The sequence below is a fragment of the Anser brachyrhynchus genome (genome assembly GCF_964034855.1).
Source record: "Anser brachyrhynchus genome assembly, chromosome: 26".
Classification (NCBI taxonomy): Eukaryota; Metazoa; Chordata; class Aves; order Anseriformes; family Anatidae; genus Anser; species Anser brachyrhynchus.
The window spans coordinates 4,405,126-4,425,455 of NC_137719.1; the positions used below are offsets into that span (position 1 = coordinate 4,405,126).

General features: G+C 45.4%; 1 protein-coding gene and 1 long non-coding RNA gene across 2 annotated transcripts; one reads left to right on the top strand and one right to left on the bottom strand.

The window, feature by feature from the left end:
• Window positions 1-4,962: 4,962 nt before the first annotated feature.
• On the bottom strand, window positions 4,963-9,688 carry NEFM (neurofilament medium chain). Its single transcript, XM_080568616.1, has 3 exons — window positions 8,523-9,688; window positions 8,157-8,281; window positions 4,963-6,918 (listed from the first exon to the last, which is right to left on the bottom strand). Exons 1-3 carry the CDS (start codon window positions 9,582-9,584, stop codon window positions 5,562-5,564), a joined length of 2,544 nt encoding a protein of 847 aa, XP_080424742.1. The 5' UTR covers window positions 9,585-9,688; the 3' UTR covers window positions 4,963-5,561.
• A 67-nt stretch (window positions 9,689-9,755) lies between these two features.
• On the top strand, window positions 9,756-19,339 carry LOC308183100. Its single transcript, XR_013942259.1, has 3 exons — window positions 9,756-10,280; window positions 12,771-12,871; window positions 18,945-19,339. It is a non-coding gene; the product is annotated as an uncharacterized lncRNA (long non-coding RNA).
• The last annotated feature ends 991 nt before the right edge of the window (window positions 19,340-20,330 follow it).

Here is a 20,330-nt window from a genome sequence, read left to right on the forward strand (position 1 = left end):
TAGTTCTCTCCTTTTTAAGGGAAGGACAGGGCGTGTGCAGCATTCTCTGACAACTGAGTGTGAGCCGTCTTCCCACAGACCACCGTCTTAAGTCATACCACTATGGACTTGAGTCTCATTCTCTAATGAGAATTTGTTAGGGCCTTTTAAGGTTTTCAATATGAACCAAAGAAAAGTCTCACAAAGTGTGATCAGACACAAAATAGGAACAGCTCACAGCAGCAAAGCCTGACAATTCTGAAAGAAATATCAAGCCTGAGCCTATTTATTTTCAATTAGCTTCAATTAGCTTTCAAAAAGTCAATGCCTATAACTTCACCTTGTGCCAAGGGCAAGTAGCAGACCAGGACTGCAAATTAAACCATTTAAAATATGCTTAAACTTATGGAAAGCCAAAATAGAACAGGCATCGTGGGGCTGCACCCTTCTCAGTCACATTTAGCTAGATGGATTTTTACATGAGGTTCTGGGGTACCTTTTAATTTTCTACGCTGACTTCATGACATTGGCTGATTTGCATTGGCTCTCCTCAACGACTATTTTCAGAGAGAAGTATGTTTTTATACAAATTTTAGGGATGTTCCAAAAGCACGTCCCTCTGCTGAAAGAGTTATAAAGAAGGTGGATGAAGTAAGTGCTCAAGGCAATTCTTTCCTTCCATGCTCCCAGGAAATACAGCAGGAAAAAGGAAGTTTATGGCAAAACTGTTCAGGAGACAGAGCTTTGTACTCATATGGGGTAATTCAGTAACTTGTTTTCAGGGAGTCCTGACAGCATTTCTAAATACTGTTTATTTATTTATTTTTATTTTTTCTTCCTATTTTTTGTATTTTTGATGCTTTTGAGAACCAGAAGGTAAGCAAGCAAATTATACCCCTTTTTCTTCAACAATCTCTTTTAAGACTTTCTTCCACACCTCCCCTCTGCTTTCCATAGAGGCTTTTCCACCTCTATAGAAAAGAGTTTTCTGTGTTTATGCAGACTCACCAGGCAGATGTGGGTGTCCCCCCAGCGGGTACTTTCGGTGCCATGGACAAGAGGCTCGGCTGTGCCGCTGGCATCAAGCTTTTCAGAGGGGCTGGCAGGGTGGCAGAGCTGCTCCTCTCGGTACGTGACACCCCCAGCTCTTAACGCAGCACGGTTTGGAGTGCAGGAGATGGCACCTGGAAAACCGCCAAAGTGCCCTATCAGAAAATGCTTAGCATGGCACTTTAGGAAGAGAGAAGCTGCTCCTGCAGAGCAAAAAGCATGCTATGTGCCAGATCAGAACTCATCACAGCCATTAAAGCCAAACCACTGTTAAAATAGATCGGCATATATTAAAACCACTGCCCCTATCCTCCCATTCTCCAAGCGCTGCACCTCCTGACTTTGCAATATGTGATTTTTCTTCCTATCTCATGCCTTCTCCTGCGGATGAACCTTTTCGTCACTTAGTCATTTTCATCCCTTTCACTTCTGGGAAGTGACACAGCTTGTGGCTTTCCAAATCTTGGCAGCCAGGCTGCTAGGGATGCTCTCAAACCAGCGCATTCAGAGGTACACCAGAAAACACAGTCCTCCCTGCAGTGTGTCTCGGCCTGATCCCCGCTCCCTGCGTTATTTTTAACGCGTTGCAGCTAAAGGAGAGATTTCACGACTCTTGCGGGAAATGTGTGAGTCGCAGCCGTGGCAGTGAGCTGCAGAGGGTTACGAGCTGCAGGGGCCATCCAGCCTGGTTTGGTACCCCCAGTCCTGCCCAGCTCCTGAGGAAAACTGGAGGGAGAGAGGGTGGAAGCATGCGTCTGCGTGCCGAGAGGCTCTCGGGGTTGTGGAGATCCTGCTGGCAACGCTTGCTTTACCTCAGAAAATCCAGGAGCCGGCTTTGACGCAATGCAGTAAAAGCAGGCAGAGGGAGACACGGTAGAAACTTTAACCCAAGTTGCAGCTGCAAGTGGAGCAGCAAGTCTGTCCTTGAGCTTCCTCTGGCCTTCAGGCAGACGGGGTCTGGATCAGGCCGAGATCTTGTCACTGGGGAGACGAATGCAAGGAGGTCCTGAGGGCTTTTCTTCTCCACACACACTCCCCTTCTACCTGGCAAGAGGAAAACTTATACAGGTACAATAACCAGATTCTAAGAATTAACTTTCCGGTAACTGAATAATTGACAGTTCATCATTTTCTACCTTCCTGGCTTAATTGAGGGTGGTTCGGTCCTGAACAGAGAAGGGAAAAGCCCACTAGTGCCTGGTAAAAGCACAGACCCTGACGTGTGGAGAAAATTCTAGTGCCTGACTCAGCACCCTGGCAAACGCAACCTATTTCTGTTTTGTAACACTTCCCATTTTGTTTCTGACTGGATTTTAGCTCTGGGATGCTGAAAATGCCTTAATCATAGCTCCTCCAGCCCGATAAGGCACAAAGTTCCCGTTTTAGAGCCCTCCAGTTCCCAAAGTCACGGGGGGGTCTTGATGGCCCCCCGTAACTCAAACACACAGATCTTCACAGATAGCTTCCATTAATTGTTGTTTTTCCTTTTGCAGAGTCTTTTGTACTCATTAATGAACTCCTGTGTCTGAAAATAATTAATCCCTTCAGTGGTTATGCACAGTCTCAAGAAATAATTGGTGCAGAACAGGCAAATAACATACTATTTATGCATCTCTGCCCTGGAATTATGCTATCTCTTGAAACTGTTTGATTGCAGATGTCAGTAGACAAAACCTCTTGGCAAAATTAAATATTAACCAGATCTTATAGTTTTATAAATATTTAGAAATGTGCTAACTGGTTGCTTATTTCTCTTAGGATTTGACGGAAACATTTGCAGTGGGAAATAGACCAAACTAAAAATAATAATAATAATTAAAAAAATTTGTATGTTAAAGCATACAGAGAAAAGAAGTGTAGTTGTGGATAATAACTAAAGGCTGAAGTATGCTTTGTGTGGAAAAGGGGAGGAAGAGAGTATTTTGTAATATGCCAATGAGTAGCCCATGAGTTTGCCTTACTTCAATGGCTGTCATTTCTTGCTGTAAAACTCTGGTCTGTTGGCTGCATTTAGCAACATGGACATTAATTTCTAGGTTTTGTCCTTGTACCTGTCTCCTACCAGAACTGAAAAGAAAGCATAACATAAAAAAGAGCAAGCCAGTTTGGGATCCCACCTGCACCTGTGTAAGCACAAGTTAACATGTTCTCGAGTTTCTCACTGATGTCAAAATTTAATTAATTGTACAAGGTGACCCTTCTTTGTCCTGATGCTGAAGATGCCCAACTTTCCATGCTGAGGGGTAGCCCATTGGCTTCACAATTCGTGACATTTTAGCAGATTCTGGCAGCACTGATGGCAGGTGAGTGGGACTAGGCTCGTTAACATTTTATTCATAAAGGTATAGTTATTTTTACATCCACATATGCACGTAACTTTCACAAATAAGCTTGCTACAGAGAAGCTGCCATTTAATTTGCTTACTCTGCTTTAATTAAACGTCACTCAAGCAGCAATCTGTTGAGCACAGCTTTCCATTATTGATATCAGCAGGAGAAACATTCATTACTTTGCTACACAAAGGCATTCGCATTTATTTGAAAGACTTATCTACTGTGGAGTTTTTACGTTTTCTCCAGTGAAGAACATGAGTAACCCTTCCAATTAAAATCTACTTGATCTTCAATTATTGATAGGGCAAAGAATTGGAAGGCTTATGCAAAGCATGGGTTTTGATCAGACCCTCTATTAGTCAACAGCTTTCAGAACAGTTCATATGCCAAACCCAGGCAGCTGAACAAAAAAAAGATTTGCATTTCTTTGCTATTTATGGCATGTAAAGCAGTAGAAGTGGTCTTTGTTATCCTTTTAAAATGCAATTGAAATAAACACAATCTTAATCCTAGAATAAGACATTATTTCCCTAAACTAGAGTCAGGGCCCTCCTCTTTCTCCGTTTGCGTCAGCTATCTCCATTTAATTTCCATGTACTGGGATTTTAAAGGGCCCTTTTACCTGGCTTTCTTCTTAATGAAGCCAACCTGCAAATGGTGGTAGACATAGGCCAGCATTTAGAAGGGCTTTCTATTGGAAATGATAAAAAAAATGCTTTAATTTTATTTTATTTCTCAGTCATACCAGGTGTAATCTGAACTCTACTAAGCCTCAGTCCAGGCTCTGGAATGGTTTCCTTTCTACAGTTATTTTAAGATGGACAAATATGTAAAAAAATGAGTCAGGGATATTTTTGATACTCAACCCAATGTCATCTCTGGGACAGTTTCCTTTTTCTAGGAAATTATTTGCCCTCAATTTCTAAATTTTGTGTTTAGAGACAGATTTCACTGTGGATCATTTGAGACAGGGAGGTGATGAGAAGGACGTTCCCACAGAATTAAGGCAGGAAAGGAAAAAGTAAAAGCTGCTACCTACTACCTTTTGAATACATAGTGTCGGGGCTGAGACGACTTAAGTGAGCAAAGACCCATTAAGTCACAAATGAGCGTCACAGAAGATACCATGACCAGTTAACAGATATGCTACTATCACAGGGAAGTCAAGGAATGATCTGGAAATTACCCTATCTTTAAGGTTCTCCTTAAGCATTGAGACCAGTATGCAGAGCCAGCCCAACGCTTTTACAAGTAACACGAGCAGGATTGCTCAGACAAGCAGTGTTAGCAGCACACGCCTTAGAGACCCCTTCCTCTGTTAGCAAGAGGGACTGCAACCCCTCCAAGCACCAGAAGGCCACCCCATAGAATAGATCCCACTTTGCTCTAGAAACCAGGGCATATGGCTCATGTTTGCTTAAACCAGCTGAAGTATTAGCATTACTTAATCATGCTACAGGAAATTTGTTATCTTAATGAGGAAATGCAGAGAAGGAAAAGCTCCAGAGCCTTTTCAACCCCCACCACCCTGCTGGTCAGTACAAATACCTTATTTCAGGGAGGGATTTGAGTTGGAAGAGAATCACCAGACAAGGCATATTTTCAGTATTGACCTTTATTGAGCAAGAACTGCTGTGACGGTTTTACATCAAACAACAAAAGGTTGCGTACTGTGCATGTCGACTAGGTTCTCCCATGAGCAAAAGTCCACCCTAATTGCACCAGTGAGGTAAACATAATTATTTATAAGTAGCTTTTTTTTAAGGCTAGGAGAGTTCTGGTTCTCATGAATATTCTAGTACTGTTTTCTGTTTGTTTTTGGCTCAGTTGGTTCTTTGCATAATACATCTTAAGTCGTTCCTCAGATATGTCCCTCCAACAGCTCAGGAAATTCAAAAGCTTCCTTTGCACATTTCATCTCATGCATTATTATTAATATTTTTTTTTATAATTTTTATTTTTTTTAGTTCCCCAAGCTCTGTGGAGGGAGTACATCTTGAGCCTGCATGCATTCCCCCCCCCTCCCCTATATTGCACAAAAAAGTAAAATACTGTGTGTCTGGAGCCTCCATGAGAGAACCCATTCTGCTTTAAAGCCGTCACTCACATGCATTTTGCAGCTGTCATATGGCTTAACCTTTTGCACCGACCCAAGCTCTTTAATTTTTTTTTTTTAATTTAGCTATAATTTATTTAATTCACTCTTTAATCTCTTTTACTACAGCATGTGAAGTAACTTTCTCCACTTTCTTGGTGGACACTAATTTCTCCTCAAAGCTTTCTTCATGTTCCTCTACCTTCTGAGTGACTGTCACAGACTTCGTGATGTATGTGGTTGTACTGTCCCCTCCTTCACTAACGATTTTCTCTGCTTTTTTGGTTACTACGATTTTCTCACCCTTATCATCAACTGGGCTCACGTCTAGGCCATTGGTGACCACCCCCTTGTCTTCCTCCTCCTCTTTGGATTCCTCCTTCTTCTCCTCCACCTCACCATTCACTGCAATGTCTTCTTTCCTGGACTCCTTGGAGGCCTCGACCTCTGCGCTAACTTTTGTTACCTTCGTGACGGTGACGGTCTCCTCCACCACGGCCTTTTCGTCTTTGACTGGGGAAGCTGGCTTCTCCGGAGAGCGGGGCTTCTCTGGGGTCGCCGGCTTTTCTGGAGAGCGGGGCTTCTCCGGGGTTGCTGGTTTTTCTGGAGAGCGGGGCTTCTCCGGGCTCGCCGGCTTCTCCGGGGTCACTGCTTTCTCTGGGGTCGCGGGCTTCTCTGGGCTTGCAGGCTTTTCTGGGGATGCAGGTTTCTCCGGTGTTGCAGGCTTCTCCGGAGATGTTACCTTTGGTGTGGCTGGCTTCTCTGGAGATGCTGCTTTCTCTTCCTCCTTGGCTGCCTTCTCGGCACCTTTCTCCACTTTCTGTTCCTTTCCTGCTTCTGCAGCAGGTTCTTTCTGGACTACCTTGGCCGGCTCAGTTACAGGGGATTTAGGGGGGGATTTAGGGGGTGACTTTGCGGGAGGTGTTTTGACCTTCTCGACCTTCGCTCCTACCTCTTCAGCTTTGCCCTTGGCCTCAGCTTCTTCCTCTTGTTCCTCAGCCTCCTCCCCTTCTTCCTTTTCCTCTATCTCTTCTTTTTCAGAGCCTCCTTCTTCTGCTGCATCAGATTTCGCAGCTTCTTCCTCCTCTGCCTCTTCCTCCTTCTCTTCTTCCTCAGGTGCAGCTGCCTGTTCTGCGGCTGCCTTCTCAGAAACAACTTCTTCCTCTGCAGCTTCTTCTGCCTTTTCCTCCTCCTGTTCTTCTTTCTGGGCCTTCGCTGCCATTTCTTCTGCAATAGCTGCTAGGGCATCTTCCATTTCAGACTTCTCATCCTCTACTTTTGTCTCTTCAATGATTTCTTCTACGAATTTGTGCTGGACCTTCAGCTTTGGTGGTTCGATTTTTGTTTTCTGTATTTTAGTTGATGCTATTGTGACAGATGGTTGTCTGTGTGTGAATATGGGCCCAGTAATGCTTCCAGAGAAGGCACTGAATCTTGTCTCTTCACCCTCCAGCAGCTTCCTAAAGGAGTCAGGAGGAAGAAAAACAGTGAGCACAGAAACCCAACATAAGGGACGGCTATTAGAATATCTCCCTCTGTCAGGGCAATGAAAACAGTTTTGTAGAATATGCTAGAGCTGATCAGCATAATCCATCGCTCACAGCCCGAGTTCTGCTTTCCTCAAATCAGCTCTTCCAGTAAATTCATATTCAGCAAGCACCTTCTGGCTTGCTTTGCATGTGGCAAACATACCACCTATGGCAGATCAGTTGCAATTCATCTTTACCATCAGAAACTCAGGCTGATTAGCTTCCTGGGCTGCATTATGACTCAGGTGAACTGAAAACTGAATGCAGCCAAAGGTCCCGAATTGAATATTGCCACTGAGACTTTCAAAGCCAGCTAGAGCACGGCTCTAGTGCAATAGCCTGGGCATCCACCCTTCTTGTGTGGCTTTGAAAATAGAAGGCTTCAGAGACTTTGGTTCATTCAAGTGATCTTTGGCAGCAAACAGCTACAGACACTAGGGAACCTGTGTTTGTCTGAACAGCCTCAGGAATTTAAAGGGACTTGAGGGTGCTTTCTATTTTGACTTTTCTTGTATTGAAAGGCATGTTTTTCATCTAAGCCTGTGACCCAGAAAAATCAGTGGTTCTGATTAGAGTTCTGAAGTGATGCAAAGGAGCCTAAAAAAAATCTGCCAGGTGATGGCAATAGCAAGCAGTTTTCCTGCTCTAGATTAGAGTGGATGCCAGAGGAAAGTTGAGCAAGAAAAGCAAAAGTGTTTGTGACAAGCAGATTCCGTCCCTGCCTGAAACTGTGATCAAGCAAGCACACCGTCCCTCTCAAGTGATAAAAGGGAATTCAAATGACAAGCACCACTTGCTTGGCATATGCAAAGCAAGCAGGAGTTAAAAATAAGCTTGTCTTTTGCTTCGTCTTCTGCTTTTGTAAACAAGGGCAGAATGCAGCACCAGGGTGCCACTGCACTGAGTCACGCCATCCCAGTGCCACTGAGCACACTGGGAGCTTCGCCACTCATTACCAGCGAGCTGGTCCCCAGCGAGCTCTGCCTCCTTACTGCAGCCCTTCCAGGGTCTGCCTAGATTTGGAGAGGCTTGCAGTAATTTAGTCAAGCTCTAATTTGAGTTGTGTTCACTGCATGCAGCTATTTCTCATCCATGGTACGGCTTCTCAGAGCAGCAGCATCTGCAGTGCTATTAATATTCCAGACATGTCTGCAACGACCCTACTGTACCTGTACGCAGCAATTTCAATATCCAGGGCCATCTTGACATTGAGGAGATCCTGGTATTCCCTCAGGTGACGTGCCATTTCCCACTTTGTTCCCCTAAGCTCATTTTCCAGCTGATGAATTGTGTCCTGCAGCGGAGACAAGAAAGCCCCTGTGACAAAGCCACACGCACGGAGAGCGCAAGAAGTTGGGGACTGACTTTCAGAAACGCGCCGACAGCGAGCGCCGGGCTCGGGGCAGCAGGACCCCAGACCCCACAGACCCCCCCCTCCCCAGCTCCCCCCCGACCCAGCACCATGCTCAGCACCCAGAAGGGGGCTCCATCTCCCCACAACACCCCCACCCCGCCACCCCCAGCCCCCCCGGCACCTGGTAGGTGGTGAGGTCGTTGTTGTGGCGCTCCTCGATGTCGCTCAGCTGCCTCTCCAGTGACTCCTTGGTGCCGCGCACCGACTCCAGCTCGATGCTCTTGGACTGCAGCTGCCTCCGGTACTCGGCGATCTCTTCCTTGGCAGAGCGGATGGCCTCCTTGTTCTGCTCGGCTGCCTCTGTCAGCTTGGCGTAGCGGCACTTGAACCACTCCTCGGCCTGGTGCATGTTGTGGTCGGACTGGCACTCCAGCTGGGCGCGGATCTCCTTCAGCGCTGTGGTGAGGTCGGTCTTCAGGTAGTCCTTCCTCTCCACCGTGGCGTGGGACGCCTGCAGCTGTGCCAGCAGCTCGGCCACTTCCTCCTCGTGGTTGCCCCTCAGGAAGGCCACCTCGTCCTGCAGCGACTGCACCTTCTTGTCCAGCTCCGCCCGCATGAGCGAGGCCTCCTCCATCTCCTTGCGCAGGGCGCGGATGGTGGCCTCTGTCTCATCACGCAGCCTCGCCTCGTCCTCGAAGCGCTCCCGCAGGCGCTGGATGTCCTCCTCGATGTGCTCCGAGTCCAGCTGGATCTGCGCCTTCTCGTGGCTCACCTGCTCCAGGGCTCCTCGCAGCTCCCTCAGCTCCTGCTCGTAGGCATCGCCCAGCTGCGCCCTGCCGGCGTGCTTCTGCCGCAGGGCCGCCAGCTCCGCTTCGATCTCCTTGTTCTGCTGCTCCAGGTAGTGCACCTTCTCGATGTAGCCGGCGAAGCGGTCATTGAGCCCCTGCAGCTGCTCCTTCTCGTTGGAGCGGCTCAGCTTCAGCTCGGCCGCCCCGTTGAGCAGCGACGACTGGCTCACGTCGAGGCTGTCGGCGGAGCTCAGCACCGTGGAGCCGTAGGGGGCTCGGGGGGCTCCGAGGTTGGGGCGCTTGTAGGAGGACGACACGGTGCTGCCGGAGCCCCTCGACCACGACTGCGAGCGAAAGCCGCTGGACGGGGAGGCGCTGGCACGGCTGTAGGTGGCCCGGGTCTCGGTCACCCGCCGGTACGAGGGGTTGCCCAAGGGCTCCATCGTGTAGCTCATGGCTGGGGACACTCCGGGGGCAGCACGGCGCTGCTCCGCCGCCCGCCGCCCCTTATAAAGCCCCGGCGGCACAACGTGGCCGGGGGGGCGGCCTCCCCCCGGCCCTTCCCCTGCTCCGCCTCCCCGGCTCCTCCCCTCCCTCCCTTGCCTCCCCCACTGCCCCGGCTCCCCCCTTCCCTTCCTGGCTCCCCCCTTCGCTCGCCGGCCCCTGCTCCCCACTCCCGACCCCCCCAAATCCCCGCTGCCCCCTCCCCGCTGCGCCCCTGCCCCCGTCCCCATTCCCGTGCGCCCCCGCTCCCCCCTCCCCTTCCCCCGGCTCCCTGCTCCCCCACCCTTACATCGCCGCTCTTTCTCTTCTATTTTCCTTTTTCCCTTTCCTTTCTTTTCTCTCTCCTCTCTTTCGTTTTCCTTTCCTTTCTTTTCTTTCCTTTTCCTTTCCTTTCTTTCCTTTTCCTTTCTTTTCTTTAATTTTGCTTTTCCTTTCTTTTCTTTTTTTCTCCTTTCTTTCTTTTCTTTCTTTCATTTTCCTTTCTTTCATTCCATTTCCCTTTTTCTTTCTTTTCTTTCCTTTTCCTATCCCTTTCTTTCCCTTTTCCTTTTCTCCCTTTTCTTTCTTTCACCTTTTCCTTGCCCCTTTCCTCCCTCCCACCCCCGCAGAGGCCATGGCGGAGCGCAGCGCCCGGCGGAGCCCGCAGGGTAGGGCCCGCGGCCGGGTCGGGACCGGGGCTGGGGCCAGGACCGGGGCCAGGACCGGGGCCAGGACCGGGGCCAGGACCGGGGCCAGGATCGGGGCCAGGATCGGGGCCCGACCGGGGCCAGCAGCAGCGGCTGCAGCACCACGGGCAGCTCCCGCATGGCACAGGGGGGGTGGGGGAGCAGGGGGCAGAGGGGACCCAAAATGCCACCCCCCGGTGCCACCTCCCCGGTTCTCCCTCCCCAGGCAGGCTGTGACATTTGAAGGTCAAAAGTGGCCGGGGCCGGGGGCCTGGGGGTGCTGCGGGAGGCTTTGCGGCAAGGAGAGCTCTGCCTCCCCTTGGGGGCCAGGGCAGCCGCAGGAGGGGGGCTGCAGGGGGCTGGCTGCGCTCTGCCCTGCACCCGCTGCAGGAAACAGGAGTTTGAAAGCCCCCCCTTGCACCCAAAATCCCTACTCTTGGTTCTTCCTTCTCTCCCTTTCTTCCTCTTTTTTTTTTTTTTTTCCTCCCGCCCTCCCTGTTTCGTCTATCGCTTGGTGCATTGCTTAGAAATGAATTCTCCTGCTTGGAAATTCTGTTAAGAATTATGTTTTTGTGGTCCAATATACTTTCTAGGGGTTGCATGCAGAGACTAGCTAGCATCCAGACTTTGAACTCCTCCTGGATGGGTGACAGCTACACAGGCAATTGATTAGTAAGCTGCAAAGAAAAGGAAAAAAAAAAAAAAAAAAAAAAGCCCTGCTGGTGCTAGAAAAATCACTGATACAGCTCCATTGCAAAGCAAAGGAAAGCTGAGGGGGGTAGGTTTTAACCCCTCGTTCAGAAAGGTGCTGAAAATGTGTCTGCCTGTGTTCAGCAATCTGAATTTTGGAGGAGTTGATCTTGTTAACAGGCAAAATCCGTCCCCAGAAAAGTCTTCCTGCCTTTAACCTGGGGCATTCACAGCTCCTGGTTTTGCTGCTGCTGTGTCTTCATCGTGGAGAGTTAGGGAAGTCCGAGGGACAGGGTTAAACTTTGCAAGGCACATGGAACATCGGACCTCTGCTGGCTCATTAATATGATGCTGTCATAGGACTGCAGCACTGCAGTCAGTGGAGAAGTCGGAATTATCCCCGGTATCCGCTGAATTGTATTTGCAAACACAGGCAGTTAGATCCACTGTTTAACCTCTCTGGAGTTTTATATGACAAGCATAGAGAAAAGATTATACCATAATTGAAGCAATCATGGATTCTAAATCTGTTCCACTTATTTTGGTAGAAGTTTTCTCCATGGGCAAAAAGCAGCTCTTTGGATTTGATTGGAAGTCAAAACAAAAATACTGTCTATTATGGCATCACATTTAGTTTCATTTTAGGGAAAAATATATGTTATGATCTGGTTTACTACTCTTTTTTCCCCTGATAAGGAAATAAAAGACTGGGGGGGGGGGGGGGGCAGAACATGTTTTATACGTATGTAAAACTTACTGGAAAAGCAAACATATGGTTAACAGAGGTGCTTGGGAATTTTTATTATCCTTTTAATGTTCTGAAAACAAGTTAATGGAGTTGAACAGCAAGTAAGGAGAGACATACTGAACTTTGTAATAGAACTCCCTTTCATTAAATACAATTGAGGCATGGATTGTTTTAAATCCATTTACCCAGCATGCAAAATAAATTGTTGCTTTATAATCAAGCAGTGATAGCGTTCGGCTTATTCATTGCATCTTGAAATTCAAGCAGTGCAAACTTTTATAGAATACAATCATTTTCATAATACGTATTGACTACCTTAAAAATCAGGGTATTCAGGTAAGGAAAAGTTTTTTATTCACGCAGGCATTTACAAGCATGTACAGAATTTCCTTCTGAAATAAAATACATCATTTTCATTTTAATCACAGTCTTGTAATATGCATTTCTGGCTATAATAAGATGTAGATGGACAGCGTTCCTGCTACATGATCCTGAAGGTGATCTGAAGGTTAGAATGAGTCAGGGAAATTAGTCTAAAATGATGCCTTATTTCTGATGAGCATCTAATTCCTTTTTCCTTTTTATCTATATCCATTTCTGGAGATTTTGAAATTAAGACTAATATTTCTGCTTATAGAGAACTTTTTCCCCAAAGTTTAAGAAACAAGCAATGCTACTTTGGAGCAAACAGCAACATGATGTCTCATGCTTTGGAGCAAATGCACGGAAGGAGCAGGCACTCACACCGAACTGCAAATCAGCTGCATTGATTTTAATCTTGATTACGCACTACTGACAAACCTGCAGTAAAGAAATACTATGGAAGGATGAGACTGAGTTCTGCAGCTTCCTTAAAAAAAAAAAAAGGAGACAAACCACAGAAGGCGGAGTTGCACAACAGCCTGACTGCTTCCAGATAAAGGAGTAGAAAATACATTCAGTGGCAATGAATTAACTTGAATATCTTTTAAAAAATGATAGTATCGGATGAGTAGAAGAAAAGGTGTTGGCTTTTTTTTTTTTTTTTTTTTTAGGTTATGGAGAGACAACAGAACGAAGAGGACTGGGCAGATAATGCAATGCAGTTGGTTGGAACTATTAAAAACTATTTGTCAGTTTAATGGGGTTTCTCTTGGTAAGTGGCTGCCTATTTTAAATATAAGGCTGCTTCAAGCTTAAGCTTAAGAAATTTAAGCCTGAATAGGCATTAGTGATAATAATGCAAGGAGAGCAAAGTGCAACTTCAGGAGGAATTTTGTCAGGCTGAAAAGGCGAATAAGGTAGTCGGAATTTGGCCCCTTTCCTATACTCCACACCACACAGTAATGTAGATGGGCACAACTCTCCAAACCAGTGAAGTTCTGCCGCTTTGTATCAGCCAAAGACCTTGATGTCCTAGAGCCTTATTTGGTCACCATAAACTGGGAATAAATAATGGCCCAGATAATCAGCTGCCATAAATTGGTCTCATTCCAGTGCAGCCAACAGAACAAGGACATTTCAGTCCAGCTGAGGATGTCCTAATAATATTTATATAGCGGCAGCTATGGAAGAAAACACTTAGGTTTATGCACTAAGGGCCTAATCCTCTGTGGCGCTGGGTACCTGAACTCCTAAGGAAGCCCAGAGGTGATCAGCAGACACAGAAGAAGCGCACGGCTCTTGGCAGGATTGAGCCATCACACGAGCAAGCAGTGCTGGTGTTCAGCTTCATGGGAAGCTGCTCTTAGGGACTGCCTCGCAGCAAACAGCATTTACATTTGTTTCCTTCCCTGTAATTTGTTCAGGATCTTGAGATTTGAAATAACAGGTCCTGTGTGGGGTTTCATGATGGGTTCTCATGATCTTCCACGAGTTATCTTCATCCTTGTTCGGGGACGTGCAATGAAGGAAAGGGGACAAAGTGAATGGGAGGGGACTCAAACGTGAGCATCTTGCTTCGGCGTGGCTCAGACTTGCTGGCAGTGGCGATGAGGCCAGCTGGCCTGGCTAAGGCAGCTACGCCAGGCTGTTTGATAACATGCCCCAGCACAACGCCTGACGGTTCTCGTGCGGAGCGCTTGTGCTTTGAAAAATTTATGTGTTCATTTTCCTTCTGTTCTGGACTTTCGCAGGACATAGCTGTAACACAGTAGTAGTTGCCTAACACCATCTCACTTCTCATCATTCATGTTCAGCCAGGGGTTGTATTTCAGAACCTTAAATCAAACATTCCCAGCCACTTGCATTATTTCCTTTGTGCAGGAATGCTTTGTGTTGCATTTGAAGGTAATAAATTTCTGAAAGCACAGTCCTAAAGCAACATCTGCATTCAATTTATGAGTAAATGAAGATTCCTTGCAAATTTCTACAGATCATCATTTAAGCTCACTGCTGATATTCACTTTCCTGGATTTATTCACTCCAAGAGCAGTTAAAGTTACAGAGCTAAGTTTCTTTCCATAGCAATACGAAGAATGACTTCACAGCTAGGAGCATACTTCAGTAATTTACTGACTTAAAAAAGCTAAACATGTACCTTACCACCTACATTTTCTAGTGGCGTTTTCCTTGCATTTTTAAAACACTGCATTGCACATTTGTTTTATAACTTCCGTAATGCACGTTCGTATTCATGACCACCTCCTGCCATGTTTCAAAGGGCCAGTTTTCTAGCCTGTGCAAATTCACAAAGGATCAGCCATGCCAAATGACTCCAGTGGAGGACTTAGCCTAGAGTTTTATGATTAAATAACAGAAAGATATTCAAGAAAAGTTTCAGAACCTGCTGTAAATTAATGCAGCTTTCTGTGGCATTATGTGGCATAATGGCATTCACTTGGGTGAGAGGGAAAGAGAGATTTTGTACCTCTATCTCCATGGCAGCTATTCAAGTCTCCCATTTTCTACAAATATATTCAAGCAGCATATCGAGTCCTTGGCCAGCAAACCCCTGTTCAAGTTACTTGAACTGGATGTTGAACTCAGTTTCACCGATTCGTCAAACCGCTCTTGGACCAATTAAGTACAGATGTGCCATGAACTTGCTATATGAAAAGCATATTCAGCACAAAAATGAACTATGACCTTTCTTAATGACAATGTTTCTGAAGCAATGACTATGTACATTAAACAGATATTGGAAATCTTGGTTTCTTCTAGAGAATTAATTGTAGATTCCCTTATAAGAGAAGCCAAAACACGACAAAACAGAAATAAGCCTGCCCAGAACAGCTTTTTCAGGTAGAAAGAGTTTGGAGGTGAAGATTGATGAAACAGCAAAGCAGCAAATGAAACAGTAAGCAGCAAATATGCACCTCCTTAAGAAAATGAATGAGCTTAGGTGGCAACACTGAGCCTCAGTTTCCTTTCCGGTGCTATTCTCCCAAAGCATCATTAGAAAAGAGATGACCTTTGGTGCTATGGCCCTGATATAATGCAGAGTGATGTAATGGATTTGGGTGCAGGATTGGATTTAGATACTCTGCCCACGAATAGGAAAATATTGAAATAATGTAGTAGCTATAAGACTGCTCTAAGGCCTTCAGTCCTAAAGATGCTTAGCGTCTTTCTGTTAATATTACTTTCTTTTAACCTTAATTGTACCATTTCATCACTGCCATCTTTACCCAAACATAGAGTTAGCTCACGTGCCAACTGGGAGGACTGGGTTCAGGTGTGGCATGAATGAGCTTGGAGACTGTCCTGATGCTTCAAATGGCCCCTTGGCCGCAGAGAATATCCAGCCCAGCCTCTAACAAGATTTCAAGTGTCTCCCTGGCCTGTAAAAGGGGTTCATAACAGAGATGAATCAGCAGAATTTATATGTTTAAAAACTCATGTCAGTGGGGTGCTGCAAATCAATTTGTCAGAGAGAACTGGAGTGGACGGGAGGCTCACAATGGATGTGTCAGGGTATCACTGCACACTTAGAGGTAAGAATAGCTACAAATCTGGAAACCACCACTGAGGTCCGTTAGCTTCATTTGCCTTGCCTGTCTGGTTATAATTCAAATCAGTGCTTCTTGATCCCGTGCCGAACTACATACTGAATTTCACGTGTGACATCTTTGAAAAGCCATAACTCTAATAGGAATCGTGTGCTGTTGAGGAAACGCAGTCTGCAGTACCCTGCTGTCTGTGGCCATAATGTTGAATTATAGGACTAGCGGGATGGCAGGGAGTGAGATGGGACTAACTATTAATGTCCTCTAATCAATAGTTAGGAAATGGTTGATCTCGGGTTCTCCTGTCTGTCTTGGGAAATTTGTCTGTATTCAAGGTATTAAATCACCCAATTCTGCCTTCTGCAGAGCTGGGGGATTCAGGCATACAATGGCCCAGACAATGCAAAGGATCAGCTCCGAGCCACAGCCCAGTCGAAGAAAAACTCAAATCTAATTGGCTCAGATGAAAAGCAAAGGAAATAACACGTCTTTGTTCCCTTGATGCTTCCACACTCTGCTTGGCTTTCTGGCTCATTGGTCACTTCTCCTGTGTGTATTGTCTGATGCTTCAAACGGATCTATCCTGAAAGTGCCATACAGAAAATAGCACGGGTCAGGATAGCAGCCTTTTAGTGATGAAGTGATCAAAAATAGCTCTTCCTACCTAGTTTTGAGAGGTTTTTTCCTAGCCTCCCCTTTCTAAAAATACAACTCTGAAAAGGCTACTGTGCTTCCTTTTACGATCACTTTTCCTGAAGCTGTACACGCCGTATGACTGCCATAGGGCAAAACTATTCCTAGTGCTGCTTCCGAGGAATAGCAGTGAAAAATTATTGCAGGCTGGAAATTAGAGAAAGTTAGCCGCAGCCACGGCTACCTTTGACATCTGTTATCACAACACATTCGTCATGCTAGCAGTTAGAGGCATTATTGGGGTAGAAGCCCCATTTTTCAAGACAGGGAGGTCTTGCCAAGGAACACTGCCTGTTGTGCTAACCACAGGGCCTGTGTGCGACCCCATCCTACAGTTTTGCAAAATCCTGGGCCTAACACAAGTGCAACTCCTGGGGATTTGAACCCAGCAAAACTGCTGGTGGCGTGAACGGGCTGGAAGCTCTGCGGACATCCCTGCTCAGAGCCGGGGGGCTCTTTTGCAAACTAAAGTCGAATATAAATCAGCATTGCTCCAGTAATTTCAGAGAAATGCTCACACTTGCAGACATGTCTGGGGAATAAAACCCCTGATCTGGGAAGATTTATGTTTATAATGCTTGGACCTAAATCTGCGGCCAGTTACTAGGCTATTTATGGCAGCTGTTCCTAATTAGTTTGTGGGCAGGGCTCCTTTGTATGCATTTGGGTTTACCTCCTGTGTGCTGTCACCCTGCTTTTGCACTCAGCTTTACTTTAGTCCTTACAGCACAAAAAGCAACAGCTGCATCCTCCTTCTTCACCGTGACATTTGACTTTCCTTTCTTTTATTGACTTGTTTTTAGCTGAGGCAAAACAGCGCACTTAAATATGGATGATTCTTATTTCTAAAATAAAAGGCCTGATACAAGGAAACGTTCTCCCTGCTAGTCTAATTTGTATCTAGGTTAATTGCTCTCCTGGTGGATGTTTAATTGATTCACGTAAAGAAAGCCAATGAAGGGCTCTAGCTCAGTGACGACTCTACATAACTGCAGTGACTCCTTTTTCTCTTTAATTAGCACTAAACGAGGAGTCCACCTTGCGGATGGCTACTGAGATCTCCAAGGGACCCATTTTTATTTAGATGCTGTATATAACAATAGTTTATTTTTCTGATGCAGACCACTACAGTAAACGTTGAACAGAAATGAAGAGGTTTTTAGGTAAGAACGTTTTACAGCAAAATTAAGAAACAAGGGAGCATGAAAGCAGTCCTGCTTGGCGGACTTACCATGTGCAAAGCCTTTTTGGGTGAAAAATCTGAGAATTTCATGGTATGAATTAGCTTATGAGTTTGGCCAAGGATCTCAGAGGAGCCTGTGCAATCTAGTCATTTTATGTTTCTTCAAATTACAACAGCATGGTGGCAATTTTGTCCCTTAGGACTCTTTGCAGTGGCCTGCTTCAGCTTTCTGGCCTAACCAAATGCCAGGTTCAGATTTTCCTCCAGCCACGCAGTAAACTGCAAATGTAAAATTGCACGAGAGCCTCAGTCAAATACAGGTGTCACCCGTATCAACCAGACCTACTTTCTTGCTCGTGGTCACAAAAATGCGACAACAGAGCCTGCGTTTTACTGCGTCATCTTTTGAAACCACTCCTCACGTGCCCATGGTCTGAGAAGACTGCCCAGTGCCTTTTGTGATATAAATGTGAGCTGTGCATATCAAGTTCTTGTTCTCTGTTTGCATTTAATAAGGAATTATGGGGATGGACATGCTTTGTAAGATATTCCTTACGTTTTTAAGACTGCATACAGAAATCTGAGCTGCTTTTTGGCCAGAAAGTCAGTTCAATTCCTCTGGCCTTATAACATCTAAAGAATATTCTTAGTAGAAATACCTATAAGCTGATTAGGAGGGAAGCAATAAATACAAATCAAATCGAATCATGCAGACGCTCACAGTAGGAAGATCAATAATTTTAGTAATACATTTTGCAAACTCATTTTATTGTAAAAAGAAATATATATAGCTCCTTAGACAACTTGATGAAGCAGGAGCTGCAAGTCGTCCTTTTTGTCTCAAGGTCCTCAGCTGCAGTAAGGCTCAAAAGTTTTTAAACAAGTTTAAAAGCCATGGTGCCAATTATACCAAGTGAAAGCTGGCATGTGCAGAACGTGCACAAAGGACAGACTAGCAAGGCCATCCATCCTGAAGGGGTAGAGCGGAAGAGAGACATTTATAGGGAGCTGCCCGTGGCAGTTCTGAAATGATTCCATAATGTGATTTAAACGTGGAAAAAACAAAGGTAATTTTTAGTGCTTTTTTTTAAATCAGTGACTGTTCTGGACAACCATGCATTTGATTATATCAGTGACTGCATAAATCTGTGGTAAGACAGGAGCTTGTTTTCCATTTGGAATGGAAGGAAAGGTCATCAAAAATATGTTGTTTTTTTTTTTTTTTTCCTAAATTTGACAGTATAAAATGTAATTGTATATTCCTTGGGAGAATTATATTAATTTGAGCCTTTTAGGCATTTCATTGCTTTAAGGCTCCAACATTTCTGCTTTGTGTGTATTTGTCTAGTTGATCTATCAGCATGTCTACCACTTAAACTTATTTTCTTTCTCTTCCCCCATTATAGATGAGTGTGAGAAGGACCTGCAGCGACAGAGAAGATATCTGCATACAGAAATCCAAATGATCTTCAGCAATGCCGTGGTCACAGTGATGCTGCAAGACCATGACATGCAAATGTGGTGGAATTTGCTGCATTGCTTTTTTTTCACTTTTCTATTTCCAAGCTTAAGATTAGCATTAGGTCTTCACTAACTGGCTCCATGCCAATGAAATGCATTTAGAAAACACTTTGAGAAAAGAATTTAAAGGCTATCACCTGTAAATTTCAAGGTCAGAATATTCATCACCGTCCTTTGAAATGCTCCCTGTGTTGGTATTGCAGGTTATGTCTGAAATTTTGCCAGGTTTGAAGTCTGTATGTTTTAGAATTACAAAATAAAGCAAACAAAACTCCCCCAACTGATCTCTTAACCTGATTTTCTTAAACAGCCAGCTGGAATTATTCAATGTTTGTGGAGAATGAGAGGAAGCTTTATCTAATAACCTCATCTGATACGCCATAGTCTGCTCGCTGTACATCAATGCATCCATTTCCCCCGTGTCACTGCCTTGAAGTGACCTCTCAATCATTATGCCAGCGGTCACGATTTCAACAAACATGTTCCAGTGACTTACAGTGCTTTTTCTACTGATTTTTTCCATTTCAAAGCAGCATCCCCTCCTACTGATAGCAGAGGCAACATTCATTCTGTAGATGCTGCTGTTCCCTTTTAGTGCCTCATTAAGTATAATCATGTCCTGTTATTTTAGCTGTGTCCAATACTTATAATTTCATAATCTGAAATAGAGATCACGCTGTGGTCTCAATTTATAGCAAATTCTGCCTTCCTGCAAAAAAAGATTCTAAGGAGAAATGGCAAATTTGCAAGAAATGGCAGATTTGCAGCCTGCCCGTGATAAAGTTTCTCACCTCTTCTCCTCCTGAGCCACCACCAGCTCCTCTGTTTTGTCCTCAGAGCGGAGCTGATTGCTGAAGCCAGCCAGGGCAGGCACTGTCCAGGCAGCAGTACTCAGGTTGTCCTTTTGAAAGGAATTCAATGGGGGCTTCCCTGAGGTCAGGTTCGGGCAGCTGGCGAGGTTTTGCTGGGATTTCAGTGATAATTTCCAAGGTAGAAACCGATTGACAAAACTCACCTCTGGTACGACAGAGCTTGCACTGCCATAAATCATTCTCCTTAACTAGCTTCCTCCTATTCAAAAGCTTTTTCTAAACGAAACGGTCTATTCTTATATCTCTGCCATTCGGGGAATGCAACCTTTGTTTGCCATTTCACATTTGTAGAACATCCCAGAGCTATGCCATGCCCCTCAGGAGGGGCTGCAGTACATCACATCTCACCAAAGCACAACCATCGACGGACTTTGACTTTCCTCGTGTCTCCGTTGGCAT

Bases quoted from the DNA above. Each gene is read 5' to 3' on its own strand.
- NEFM (XM_080568616.1), bottom strand. From the start codon at position 9,584: ATGAGCTACACGATGGAGCCCTTGGGCAACCCCTCGTACCGGCGGGTG. The intron at 8,282-8,522 runs GTGCCGGGGGGG...TCTCCGCTGCAG, and splicing joins ACGACCTCACCACCTACCAG to GACACAATTCATCAGCTGGA. The intron at 6,919-8,156 runs GTACAGTAGGGT...TGACTCCTTTAG, and splicing joins ATTGAAATTGCTGCGTACAG to GAAGCTGCTGGAGGGTGAAG.